Source organism: Oncorhynchus masou, chromosome 26, assembly GCF_036934945.1.
Source record: "Oncorhynchus masou masou isolate Uvic2021 chromosome 26, UVic_Omas_1.1, whole genome shotgun sequence".
Lineage (NCBI taxonomy): Eukaryota > Metazoa > Chordata > Actinopteri > Salmoniformes > Salmonidae > Oncorhynchus > Oncorhynchus masou.
In genome coordinates this window covers 3,362,460-3,376,825 of record NC_088237.1, presented here as the reverse complement: position 1 = coordinate 3,376,825, position 14,366 = coordinate 3,362,460, and the positions used below count along the sequence as shown (strand labels likewise).

The following is a 14,366-nucleotide window of genomic DNA, read 5'->3' as shown; positions in this document are numbered from 1 at the left end:
ACCTCCTTATTCATTATACTGTTTTGATGGATTCAGATTGTTCAGTCACGTGTATTATATGCTCTAGGATGTTGCAAAGTCCTCTTCTCATTAAACAACAAATTATACTGTTTTGATAAGAGTTATTTTGTGATAAGTATTTTAAGTTGATGGTGTTAAGTGTATTTCGAAAGGGAAATATGTTGTTTTGGCAAACGCACTTCAGTTTAGTGGGATGTGGTAACTGTTTTGCAAATGTGAACCCTGTTTCAAGAAAAGTGTTCAAGCAACCGAAAATAACTAGTATATGTGAACACAGAGCCCGGAAAGCCAGGACTGTGTGTACCTCACGACCAGCAGAGGGCAGTGGTGGTCTGTCTGTTTCTCTATCTATCTATCTATCTATCTAATAGAGGGAGGGAATGTTATAAAATGGAAGCTTTGTTACTAGATTGTTAAAAGAGGGGCAAGGGAAACATGAGAGTGGCTGACTGGCAGAGTAGCCTGCTAGGCTCATTGATTGCTGAGGGATGATGGGAAAGTAGCAAAAGCTCTTTCTCAATTCATGTTTTCCTGATTCTTCTCCTTGCCTCCTTCACAAAACCCATTAGATAAGAAAGTCTGATGTCCAAGAACATGAGAAATAGAGGAAACACAAATTGAGAAAGAGCCCAAGAGTCAGTTGGTGTAGCCCAACTGATGGAAGCTTATTTTCAGCTCATTGCAGATGGAGACGGGGCGGGATGAACTTGCTTGTTTGTGGAGCGTCAGAGTGTCGATCTCAGAGAGGACCCAGCCCACGCTGCCGTCACCCCCACAAACCAGGATCCGGAACGTGTCGAACTTCTGGAAGAGTCGTAAACTAGGAGACACAGAAGGGAGCCCCCTAAGACAAGCAGCAATAAACACAGTGCTGTCGGAAACACACACAGCCATGTCAGAAGCATGGGCAGACTCACAGGGCAGACTCACCCAAGGTGCGGCCCACCGTTCATGAGGTCAAAGACTTGGGCAGGGTTGAGCAGCTGTTTAAAGCGGCGCAGGAACTTGATGCCCTGGTTGTCTCCACTCTTACTGTTGACGAACACCAGGAGAGGGCTGGTGCAGGAAGGCGGGCAGGTGGCCTTCCAGAACCCTGAGGACCAATGACAGGCAGATGATGAACAATGAGAACCAATGACAGGCAGATGAGGACCAATGACTGGCACATAGATGGCCACAAACAGGAACAGCCCCAAACCCCCATATTCAGGAGGATAAACAAGGTCCGGAGTCAGGAGCTTTAACCTCTATACCAGACTCTGGCACACACCTGAACTTCTAGGGTCGGTTTCCCAGACACAGATTAATGGAGAATCTCCATTGAGCATGCTTTTTAGTTCAGGACTAGGCTTAATCTGTGTCTAGGAAACCAGCCCCTAATATCTAATAAGAAAGAGCATATTTTTTATCGTTTTGTTATGTTAACTTTAGAAAATGTCCAGGTTAAGCAAAAACCGTGCTTATTAAAACCGTGCTTATTCCCTTCTGATTCCTGGAGTCTTCCAACCGGGATTTCTGGAAAACCTGGGAATTTTTGGAAACCTAGGCCTAATGAACACTACCCAGGCCTATCACGCTGACATCCCAAAATGTCCTGTTCACCCACAAAGACAGGTGTAAGTGAAGTTGCCCCTGATCTTGGGTCAGTTTCCCCAATAACGGTTAAGGTTAGCATTGGGAGAGGGAAAGCTGATCCTAGATCTGTACCTAGGGGAAACTTGGCCCCGGAGATGAAGTGAGGAGCAGAACTCACCGTCGGAGTCGATGCTGTTGAGGGCTGTGGGGGGGATGACCGAAACCTTACACTGCCCCAAGGGACACTTAGTGGACAGCTGCTCCTTACACAGAGTGTGCACCTGGACATCGACACACACACACACACACTTTATTTTAGGTCACACTACACAGAGCATTACGGCAAGTATGTACAGTCAACAACCTGAGTACAATGGCCTTGTGACTGTTGTGAATACGTCATAAGTCAGTGCATGCAGAAACAAAAGTGCATTACTAGTGTATTGTGTCATAGTAGTAATGAAGTTTGCACTTACCTGATTTGCACTTAACCCAAAGAAGCACCACCCAAATATGCACGCATGGACACGCATGCAGACTCACCATGGCCTTGCACCAGAGGCAGCGCCAATCCTGCAGTCGGAGCACACTGCCACACGTCTTGTCACACACTGTACACTTAGCACTAACTGGCAGGTTGCCCTCCAGCCACTGGTGAGGCATAGAGATCTGCAGTGAGGGAGAAGTCACTGTTATTATTCAGTAAGTATTTATTTCTGTCATCATTGACTTAATATGTTTATATATGTTTGCTTTGGCAACACTATGTGGTTACACTTCTCATGCCAATAAAGCCTTTAGTATTGAGAGAGAGGGGGGGAGAGAGAGAGAGAGAGAGCGCAACCAACGTTTGCCCATAAGACAACAATTTGCACCAAAGGGAATATACACTGAACTTTGGTATAAACAACAATTTCAAACATTTTACTGAGTTACAGTTCATATAAGTAAATCGTCACGCCCTGACCTTAGTTATCTTTGTTTTCTTTATTATTTTTGTTAGGTCAGGGTGTGACGAGGGTGGTATGTGTGTTTTGTCTTGTCTAGGGCTTTTTATATATCTATAGGGTATTGGTATGTCTAGGTGTATGTAGGTCTATGGTGGCCTGAATTGGTTCCCAATCAGAGACAGCTGTTTATCGTTGTCTCTGATTGGGGATCCTATTTAGGTTGCCATTTCCATTTTGGTTTGGTGGGTTATTATCTATGGTTAGTTGCAGGTCAGCACTAGTTGTTTATAGCGTCACTGTCTTTTTGTTAGTTTGTTTAAGTGTTCTTCGTTAAATAAAAATGTATTCCAATCACGCTGCGCCTTGGTCCCCTCATTATGACGAACGTGACAAAATCAGTAAATTGAAATAAATTCATTAGGCCCTAATCTATGAATTTCACATTAACTGGGAATACAGATATGCATCTGTTGGTCACAGATACCTTTAAAAAGAAATGTAGGGTCGTGGATCGGAAAACCAGTCAGTATCTGGTGTGACCACCATTTGCCTCATGCAGCGCAACATCTCCCTTCTCATAGAGTTGATCAGGCTGTTGATTATGGCCTGTGGAATGTTGTCCCACTCCTCATCAGTTTCAACTACCTGAGCCCTAGGACCATGCCCCAGGACTACCTGACATGATGACTCCTTGGTGTCCCCAGTCCACCTGACCGTGCTGCTGCTCCAGTTTCAACTGTTCTGCCTTATTATTATTCGACCATGCTGGTCATTTATGAACATTTGAACATCTTGGCCATGTTCTGTTATAATCTCCACCCGGCACAGCCAGAAGAGTACTGGCCACCCCACATAGCCTGGTTCCTCTCTAGGTTTCTTCCTAGGTTTTGGCCTTTCTAGGGAGTTTTTCCTAGCCACTGTGCTTCTACACCTGCATTGCTTGCTGTTTGGGGTTTCAGGCTGGGTTTCTGTACAGCACTTTGAGATATCAGCTGATGTACGAAGGGCTATATAAATACATTTCATTTGATTTGATTTGATCAATGGCTGTGCAAAGTTGCTGGATATTGGAACTGGAACACACTGTCGTATACATTGATCCAGAGCATCCTTAAAATGCTCAATGGGTGACATGTCTGATGAGTATGCAGGCCATAGAAGAACTGGGACATTTTCAGCTTCCAGGAAATGTGAACAGATCCTTGCGACACAGGGCAGTGCATTATCATGCTGAACCATGACGTGATGGCGGTGGATGAATGGCACGATAATGGGCCTCAGGATATCATCATGGTATCTCTGTACATTCAAATTGCCATCCATAAAATGCAATTGTGTTTGTTGTCTGTAGCTTATGCCTGCCCATACCATAACCCCACCGCCACGATGGGGCACTCTGTTCACAACAGTAACATCAGCAAACCGCTCGCCCACACGACGCCATACACGCTGTCTGCCATCTGCCCTGTACTGTTGAACCTGTGATTCAGGCAGCTTATGTTAGAAAAAATTACATTAAATTATTTGGCAACAGCTCTGGTGGATATTTCTGCAGTTAGCATGCCAATTGCATTCTCCCTCAAAATTTGAGACATCTGTAGGATTGTTTTGTGTGACAAAACTACAACTTTTAGAGTGGCCTTTTATAGTCTCCAACACAAGGTGCACCTGTGTAATGATCATGATGTTTAATCAGTTTCTTGATAGGCCACCCCTGTCAGGTGGATGTTCGATCTTGGCAAAGAAATGCTCACTAACAGGGATGCATGTTCAGTGTAAATGTTTCTTCACATAACTAACACAGTGCCATATTATTCCAGCAGTTGTATACTTTATATGATAAAAACATTAGAAAACTGACTTTAGATATTTAGTCATATAAACAAATAGTTCCTTTCTGGTGTGTTTGTCTGAACAGCATCCTCTTAACTCTCAAATATTACTGCACAGTACAAAACCAAGCCCTGTCCTGCCTTGTACACACTACACCTGTGATTTTAGTTCTTTGTTCCCACAGGATGATGTTCTGCACCCAATGACATGTCACCGCAGTGTGAGTGAGTGAAAGAGTGAGGGCAGTGAGTGTTTACCTAGTAGTGAATGAGGATTAGCTTTGAGAACAAACTGATAGTCCCTGTTGTAGGTATAATTTCAGACGTCTTTAACAGTAGAAATAGTGGGCAATGGCACTATAGGCTACTACTTGTAATCAACGATTTGTTGAATATATTGATTATAAGGCAAGGCCTTATAATCAATATATTCAACAAATCGTTGATTGAAGTGAGTCTATATAGCCTATACGTATATGCCATTTCTTGATACACTGTGCATGTAGGATATTATGGATTGTTTTTAGTTTTTTAATGTTGCATGCTTTTTTTTATTTATACTGTTCGACATATTTGATGTATACTTTGCATAACGTACAATGATGTTTAATAAACCGGCAACACTGCACTTCTCTCTAGCTGGGGTACAGGGGACATCTCTAGCCTTATTTTTGAGGAGCCCTCACACAGCTCCGGGGTGAAGTTTCCCCTAGGTACAGATCTAGGTTCAGCTTCCCTTTCCCCAATCCTAACCTCAACCATTAGTGGGGAAAATGCTAAACTGACCCCTTACTCACTCACCCCATCCTCATCTTCGATGATGTCCTTCCCAATGGATGCCAGAGTAGTCCACTTGCAGTTGTTGGTCGCTCGGACAGCACAACGTTTGTGGGCCTTGAACTTACACACTGTGAGAAGGAGAAACGCATCAGATTGACAAACACATACACAGCCAAAGAGATAGACACACAGATGCACATTCACACACTGTGACGCAGTATTCCACCAGTCTCTCTTTCGTGTGCACCGTCTCTGTCTCGTGCATAGTGTCTCCATTCGCGTTCCAATCTTCCAGACAAGTCAATTAACATTACACATACCCAAGATCCATGACAATCATATCAGATCAGACCTGTAGATCCAGACCCGCTCGGGTCGGATTGGGTCTCAGATATTCAGGTACAGGTGGATCCGTGAAGACCTTTAGCTGGCATATAGCCAGGGCAGTGTGTATGTGTACAGAGAGGTACGTACCTTCACAGGACAGTCCGTGCGAGGTGACTCCGGACAGGGCCTCGCGGCACACGTTGCAGTAGGTGGGGCGGGCGTGGGAGCAGGCGTACCAGTTATGCATCCCAGAGAAGTGATCCATGCTATACTGGGTGGACTGGGATGGGAACAGAGGAGACCAGAGAGGGGAAATAAGCCCTAAATCGTCTCCGTTAATAACCACTACTCATTTCAGGATTTCTTCATCCTATGTTGCATCCCAAATAGCACCCTATACAGAGTCCTATGGGCCCTGGTCAAAAGAAGTGCAGTTTATAGGAAATAGGTTCCCATTTGGGATATCCTAATAGGGTCCCATTTGGGATATCCTCCCACAGAGGATAGGATTTATGTCCATCTTCTTACCCACCACTAATAGGCTACACTTGTTTCAACTTATCAAAGGCTTAAGAAGTTGAAATCAGGTGTGTTAGTGTTGGGCTGTAACAAAAAAAGTGCACCCCTGTCAGTCCAACAGGATCAGGGTTAAGAAACCCAGTGCAGACAATAGCGTAGATATCATTATTGCCTTGCTAAAAAATGTATACGGCGAAACTTTTAAAAGTTGCATCGTACTGCAGCACAGATTGCGGGCTGCCACAGAATTCTAATGCTAGTAAGTGCTAGTTTGGCCACCAGAGGGAATCTTTGAGAAGCATTTGACTGTTCGGGGCAGCAGGGTGGCCTAGTGGTTAGAGCGTTGGACAAGTAACCGGAAGGTTGCAAGTTCAAACCCCAGAGCTGACAAGGTACAAATATGTTGTTCTGCCCGTGAACAGGCAGTTAACCCACTGTTCCTAGGCCGTCATTGAAAATAAGAATTTGTTCTTAATTGACTTGCCTGATAAAATTAAAATAAATAACATTTCAATATTGGCTGTACTAGAAAATTTAAAACAATTTTTTGTAAAGACATAGTATATGGGTTTGATTTTAAGAAATGTAGCTTAATTAATTTGATTTAATATTATTCCAAGAAAAATGAAACCCTCAGGGTTTCAGTTAGGAAAATATGGAGCTGTACAACGTGACCGATCGGGAGTAGGCTACTAAGTGACTGCGAGTGAAGAGCAAAATAATCATAACATTTCCACACCCTAATTTTAGGCTAACCAATACCCAAATGGAGATTCAGTGAAAACAACAATCTCATTGATTTATCAAGACCAGTCCTCATGCTTGTCTCAGAGCAGCGCGAAACGGTGCTGAAATAGTTGACCACATGCGAGTAGGCTATTGCTTCAAATCATATTATAACAATTGGATGACTTTGGGTGCTCCAGTAAGCAACATTTTGTTTCCTTCATTAGCCTACTTTATTGCAATACTTCTGTCATTCAGTGATATTTACTCCCATAGTAATTCGTTATGGATCCATCCAGATTTGGTTAGAAAACAATGCGTTTGGTGGACTCGGTAAGAGTCTATTGTCCTGCTGATAGCCTATCAAGGCTGGATGGATTCTTTTGTATTCTTAAAAGAACTCCAGCACAGAGAAAATAAAGGATCCTTGAATAATTAAACATGTCAGTAAAATACTGTTAGACTTGGGGATTATGGTCATGGACAGTGCTATTCCCCTGTGTTACGCCGAACTCCAAAGCCCAGGAAAATGAACAGGTAATGTAGGCTACAATACAGTAAAGTAGGCCTAATAATGCTAAAAATAATGCTGAAATAAAATGACTGCTGGTCTTTACTGTATGTACATTTTTTACATTTTTACACTAAATTAAATTTCTAGCGAGACTATTCAAGCCATCGACTCACTGATGATTGAAGATGATGAACAATCAGCAAAGGCAATCTGGAATCTGCTGGCATCACGGCACAACAACATCGCTCTAATCACAGTCGGAAGACAGTTGAAGAAACTTGAGTGGACTTATGGAAAGGCACTGTAGATCTAATTAAATTGGAGGATTGGAGGATTCAAAATTAATATTTAAGGGGCATTTTTTATTATGGCAAAACTTGATTTAGAAATGTAAAAGCTTACAGATAATATCTAAGGAGCTTTTATATAATTATAATGCAGGGTAAATAATAATAATAATCGTTGGATAACAGATCAGCTCTCAGAGATCAGCCCTCATTAAGAGGCGGCACCTATCTTCAATTTAATCATTAATTCAGAACATTAAACCCATAGGTTTTAGGCCTGCGGTAGGTTATAATAATCTGCCTTCTGGGAATGTTCAAAAGTTATGGGTGGAGTTAAAATTTTGTCTATCAGAAAGTATTAAAATCAACCAATGTCAGCCTTTAAATGCTTTATTATCCAAATGTTTAAAGTGCGTGTGGGCGACGGAGAGAACGCATTTGTCCATTTTTAATATTGGCCATCAACCAAAAACACAGCATCTACCGTGGTAGAAATATGTTATTGAATCCGTTTTTTTTTTTTACTATTTCAAAATACATATGTTTTTTAGGCTACTGTGCAATGTCTTTAAATACAATGCTCCCCTTACCCTCCTTCCTACCCTCCTTGGCAAGAGTCTAGTGTCCTGCAAATAGCCTATCATGGGTGGATGGTCACTTTTTTTCACCTTTATTTAACCAGGTAGGCTAGTTGAGAACAAGTTCTCATTTGCAACTGCGACCTGGCCAAGATAAAGCATAGCAGTGTAAACAGACAACACAGAGTTACACATGGAGTAAACAATTAACAAGTCAATAACACAGTAGAAAAAAAGGGAGTCTGTATATATTGTGTGCAAAAGGCATGAGGAGGTAGGCGAATAATTACAGTTTTGCAGATTAACACTGGAGTGATAAATGATCAGATGGTCATGTACAGGTAGAGATATTGGTGTGCAAAAGAGCAGAAAAGTAAATAAATAAAAACAGTATGGGGATGAGGTAGGTAAAAATGGGTGGGCTATTTACCGATAGACTATGTACAGCTGCAGCGATCGGGTTAGCTGCTCAGATAGCAGATGTTTGAAGTTGGTAAGGGAGATAAAAGTCTGACGACGAATATGTAGCGAGGGCCAGCCGACTAGAGCATACAGGTCGCAGTGGTGGGTGGTATAAGGTGCTCTGGTGACAAAACGGATGGCACTGTGATAAACTGCATCCAGTTTGCTGAGTAGAGTGTTGGAAGCAATTTTGTAGATGACATCGCCGAAGTCGAGGATCGGTAGAATAGTCAGTTTTACTAGGGTAAGTTTGGCGGCGTGAGTGAAGGAGGCTTTGTTGCGGAATAGAAAGCCGACTCTAGATTTGATTTTCGATTGGAGATGTTTGATATGAGTCTGGAAGGAGAGTTTACAGTCTAGCCAGACACCTAGGTACTTATAGATGTCCACATATTCAAGGTCGGAACCATCCAGGGTGGTGATGCTAGTCAGGCGTGCGGGTGCAGGCAGCGAACGGTTGAAACGCATGTATTTGGTTTTACTAGCGTTTAAGAGCAGTTGGAGGCCACGGAAGGAGTGTTGTATGGCATTGAAGCTCGTTTGGAGGTTAGATAGCACAGTGTCCAAGGACGGGCCGGAAGTATATAGAATGGTGTCGTCTGCGTAGAGGTGGATCAGGGAATCGCCCGCAGCAAGAGCAACATCATTGATATATACAGAGAAAAGAGTCGGCCCGAGAATTGAACCCTGTGGCACCCCCATAGAGACTGCCAGAGGACCGGACAGCATGCCCTCTGATTTGACACACTGAACTCTGTCTGCAAAGTAGTTGGTGAACCAGGCAAGGCAGTCATCAGAAAAACCGAGGCTACTGAGTCTGCCGATAAGAATATGGTGATTGGCAGAGTCGAAAGCCTTGGCAAGGTTGATGAAGACGGCTGCACAGTACTGTCTTTTATCGATGGCGGTTATGATATCGTTTAGTACCTTTTGTAGTCCAATGCATTGACTGAATGTATTAATTACAGTAATTTACCATTCTCATTCTCAGAGTGGAAACGTTATTTGCAGAGTTCACAATCTCATTTTCTAGTCCTCTGGTGGTTACACTCCTAACCCTGGAACGGGTAGCACCATAGAAAAAAGCTGGCTTGATGAAAACTATGTCCATTTAATCTGTTCTCTTTGGACGCAATGTAATTATTTTTTTTTAGATAAACAGCTTGTTTTTCAATGATAACTGTGCTACATTTTCTTCTACTAACTCCCCATCCTGCATGCGGGAGCGTAATCATCGCCTGACACTGATTAGCATAACGCAACGGACATAAATATTCCTAGAAAATATTCCTATTCATGAAAATCACAAGCATTTGTGTAAGTTTATCGATAGCCTAGCATAGCATTTTGTCCAGCTAGCAGCAGGTAACTTGGTCACGGAAATCAGAAAAGCAATCAAGTTAAATCGTTTACCATTGATGAGCTTCGGATGTTTTCACTCACGAGACTCCCAGTTAGATAGCAAATGTTCCTTTTTTCCAAAAATATTATTTTTGTAGGTGAAATAGCTCCGTTTGTTCTTCACGTCTGGCTGAGAAATCACCCGGAAATTGCAGATGGGGTTGAGTGTTGGACTAGTAACCGAAAGGTTGCAAGTTCGAATCCCGAGCTTGAAAGGTACAAATCTGGTGTTCTGAACAGGCAGTTAACCCACTGTTCCTAGGCCGTCTTTGAAAATAAGAATTTGTTCTTAACTGACTTGCCTAGTAAAATAAAGGTAAAAAAAAGAAACATGGCAAATGTTGTTTATAATCAATCATCAAGGTGTTTTTCAAATATCTATTCGATAATATATCCATCGGGACAATTCATTTTTCAGTAGGACCGATTGGAGTAATGGCTACCTCTGTATTTTACGCGAGAATCTCTCTGGGGGCATCAGGTGACCACTTGCGCAACGTAGCCGCCTACGGCTATTCTTCAACATAAATGCGTAAAACTACATCACAATGCTGTAGACACCTTGGGGAATACATAGAAAGTGTAATCTGGTTGATAGCCCATTCACAGCTCAATAGGGACTCATTGGAATGCAGCGCTTTCTGTTATACTCACAGACAATATCTTTACAGTTTTGGAAACGTTAGAGTGTTTTCTATCCTAAGCTGTCAATTATATGCATATTCTAGCATCTTGTCCTGACAAAATATCCCATTTACTATGGGAATGTTTTTTTTTTCAAAAATAAAAATACTTCCCCCGAGTCACAACAGGTTTTAAGGGTGGAGTTTGGGGCGGGGTGAGGAGTACTACTGATTGTCCTCACTTTGATTATGCTATAACAATGACCAGGATCACTATTAATTTAAGTGAGCAGAATAGGGCTTTTAGGAGGAATGGGAAATTGTGTGTCAATTCATAAACCATGGAATTGGTACATCAAAAATCTCCTCCCAACTATTTTGCAAATTATAATGGCACAGCTGTCAATTTTTTGGTCCTTAAATGAAACTGGTATATATTTTTATTTATCACAATTTTCATTGACCAATTTTGGTCTTTAATGCTGGGCCAACAGACAAGTTCCTTACTTTTTCCCCCTTTCACTTGATAAAGGTTCCAATTGATAAAGCTTTTTTGATCAATTAGTATATTTGAATTTAACCACAATATTTGTTGTATTATTTGTCTTTTCTGGTGGATTAAACTGAAATTGCAACTAACTTTCTTTGGCTTGTTTAAAAAGTAGTCATATAACTGAAAGTGAGCAGATGTAATCTGAATAAAGGGAAAAAGGCCATTCTTGAGACAATAGGCCCTTTTAATTTTGTCTGGCTTGCCATTCTCATATAATTTAAATAGTTCACTAGGTGTAGGAAAAACCATAAGCAAACAGTTCAACTGTGATGTGACTAAAGAGTTAATCAGGGTGATTTTTCCACAAATAGACAGCTATTTTCCTTTCCATGGTAGCAAGATCTAACTATTTTTGCCAACTTTCTATTAAATGTACTGGAGTGAGATCATTTCTTTCTTCCGGGATATGTATATCGAGTATGTCCACATCCCCATCAGTCCATTTTATTGGTAAACTACACGCTAATGGAAAAGTTGTATTTTTTTGTGATCCAATACGTTATATAGTAAGTCTAAAAAAAATCTATAAATAAAGCCAATTTGTTATTTAGAATGATTTATTTGTTTTTAGAGGGAGAGAAACCAAAAGCCCCCCGTGCCTATTTTTCGAAAATCCACATGTCAAGTGAAATTCCCCCATTGTATTTACCCAAGTTCTCTCTTAACTACAGGACCACCAACAGTTTTTTGTTGTTGTTCCCCGATGCAGGACTCTAGTGCCAGAGAAGAGACTCAGACTGAAAACACCTCCATTAATTTACGAAAAGATAGTCCATTTGTGCCACAGTTTAGACTACCGATAGATTAGCATTCTAACTCGTCCTAGTGATAGGGTGGTGCAATGACAGAATGCCACCATCTACCACAAATGGTCGCGGCATGATCTCAAAACTTTTAAAGGAAGAACCACTGTAACCTACTAAAGGTCAAATCATTGCGACTACCATATTACCTGTCGTATGTATCCTTTCCCGTAAGACACATTTCAGTTGAACACATTCAGTTGGACAACTGACTAGGTACCCCGCTTCTCCTTTCCTTCCACACAAGTGTCTAGGCTAGGAGAGTAGAGTCCAGCGGTCAATTTTTGGGGGGGGGGGTCCCAGGTATCTCTGCTTACCAAAGTGTGCATCACATACCTTCAGGGATTTGGAAGGAAATGACTGGTACATGGAATCTCCCTCTAGCCCATGCCTACACCAATCTAATGCTTTTCCATTTGTGTGGATTAGTGAATGAGCGCACACTTCAAGAGGAAGGAGAGATTAATGGGACTTACCCTGGGATTGGATGAGAAGACAGATAGAGAAGAGTGACCCTTGACCTCTTACCCCTGACTCTGTGACCTTGCCCTCACCTCAAAGTGTTCTCTGTTCTGAACGCTCTTCAGGGCTGCCATCCAGTCCTCCATCTCTTTCCTGTTCTCTGCACACAGAATCAGCCGGCGACAAGGAGTGATGATCTACACAGAGAGGACAAGAAAAATATCACTTGACAGAAAGAGAGAGCGAGAGAGAGCGAGAGACACACCAAGTGCACAGAGAAATGAAACCAGGGGTTGTGCAATGCCATGTGGCCAGGAATACAAACAGAGGAGGAAGCACATCCAGTCCCATGCTTTGGCACTCTGACTGAGTTGATGGGCCAACTTTAGTATGTGTGTGTACACAAATGTGACACAAAGATGTGTGTGAGGGTGAACGTGCCTGTATATTGTGTATCAGCTTTATTAGATGTACAACGTTTTTGGAAACGTTGTGAAGTCTGTGCTTGTGTGTATGTATTGATAGATTGATTGGGTCAGAGGATGTGGATGAATGTGGATAAGTAGCGCTATTTCCACAGAGCGGACGTCCATTTCCTTTCCTCCACAGCTTCTTCACAAAGGGGCTCCTGTTCCCAGATGGATAAAAATAGTCGCACGCCTTTCCTCTCTCCCAGAGACAAGCACCGCAAGCACGCACGCACTTAAGATGGCCCATCCACCCACACACACACACTATAGACTTAGTAAGACTTCTCCTCTTTGCATCTGTCGCATTATGGCATCTGTGACACCATGGGGGACCATTGAGGCCATCTCCATTTTAAAGTAGTCCATTTCTTCTTCTATGAGTTGGTAAACAAACTGTAAGGGTGCATACTGCCACCTGGAGTGTGTTGCTTGAACAGGTATAAAGCCAATTTTGGTATACAGTGCATTCGGAAAGTATTCTTGGCCCCTTCCCTTTTTCCACATTTGTTACCTTATTCTAAAATGGATAAAATATTTTTTCCCCCTCAACATTCTACACACAATACCCCATAATGACAAAGGAAAAACATTCTTTTTTTAACATAAGTATTCAGACCAGTTGAGCTCAGGTGCAAACTGTGTCGATTTATCATCCTTGAGATGTTTCTACAACTTGATTAGAGTCCACCTGTGGTAAATTCAATTGATTGGGCATGATTTGGAAAGGCACACACCTGTCTATATAAAGTCCCACAGTTTACAGAGCATGTGTGAGCAAAAACCAAGCCATGAGTTCAAAAGAATTGTCTGTAGAGCTCCGAGACAGGATTGTGTCGAGGCACAGGTCTGGTGAAGGGCACCAAAAAATGTCTGCAGCAATGAAGGTCCCCAAGCTCACAGTGGAATCCATCATTCCTAAATGAAAGAAGATTGGAACCACCTACACTCTTCCTAAAGCTGGCTGCCTGGCCAAACTGAGCAATCGGGGAGAAGGGCCTTGGTCAGGGAGGTGACCAAGAACCCGATGAGGTAGGTAAAAGAGTTCCTCTGTGAAGATGGGAGAACCTTCCAGAAGGACAACCATCTCTTTAGCACTCCACCAATCAGGCCTTTATGGTAGAGTGGCCAGACGGAAGCCACTCCTCAGTAAAAGGCACATGACAACCCGCTTGGAGTTTGCCAAAAGGCACCTAAAGGACTCTCAGACAATGAGAAACAAGATTATCTGGTCTGATGAAATACAATTGAACTCTTTGGCCTGAATGCCAAGCATCACATCTGGAGGAAACCTGGCACCATCCCTACGGTGAAGCACGGTGGTGGCCGCATCATGCTATGGGGATGTTTTTCAGCGGCAGGTAGACTAATGATGATGATGGCACCGGAGAGAATGGCTGACGTTTTACGGTCTCCTAATTTTGTACATAATGTTTCTGCCACATGTTATGACCGAAAATAACTTCTAGAAATCAGAACAGCGATT

At 42.4% G+C, this 14,366-nt stretch overlaps 1 protein-coding gene across 4 annotated transcripts in view; it reads right to left on the bottom strand.

Annotated features, from left to right (window-relative positions):
• Positions 1 to 14,366, bottom strand: part of LOC135514645 (diacylglycerol kinase delta-like) — a 125,179-nt gene that overhangs the window by 75,745 nt on the left and 35,068 nt on the right. For all 4 annotated transcript variants that reach the window (XM_064938108.1, XM_064938109.1, XM_064938110.1 and 1 more), the window contains 7 exons: positions 12,506 to 12,610; positions 5,633 to 5,765; positions 5,180 to 5,286; positions 2,140 to 2,265; positions 1,775 to 1,877; positions 952 to 1,114; positions 733 to 841 (listed from right to left, as the gene is read on the bottom strand). In XM_064938108.1, coding sequence (XP_064794180.1) covers positions 733 to 841; positions 952 to 1,114; positions 1,775 to 1,877; positions 2,140 to 2,265; positions 5,180 to 5,286; positions 5,633 to 5,765; positions 12,506 to 12,610 — 846 coding nt within the window. The remainder of the gene's footprint in view (positions 1 to 732; positions 842 to 951; positions 1,115 to 1,774; positions 1,878 to 2,139; positions 2,266 to 5,179; positions 5,287 to 5,632; positions 5,766 to 12,505; positions 12,611 to 14,366) is intronic.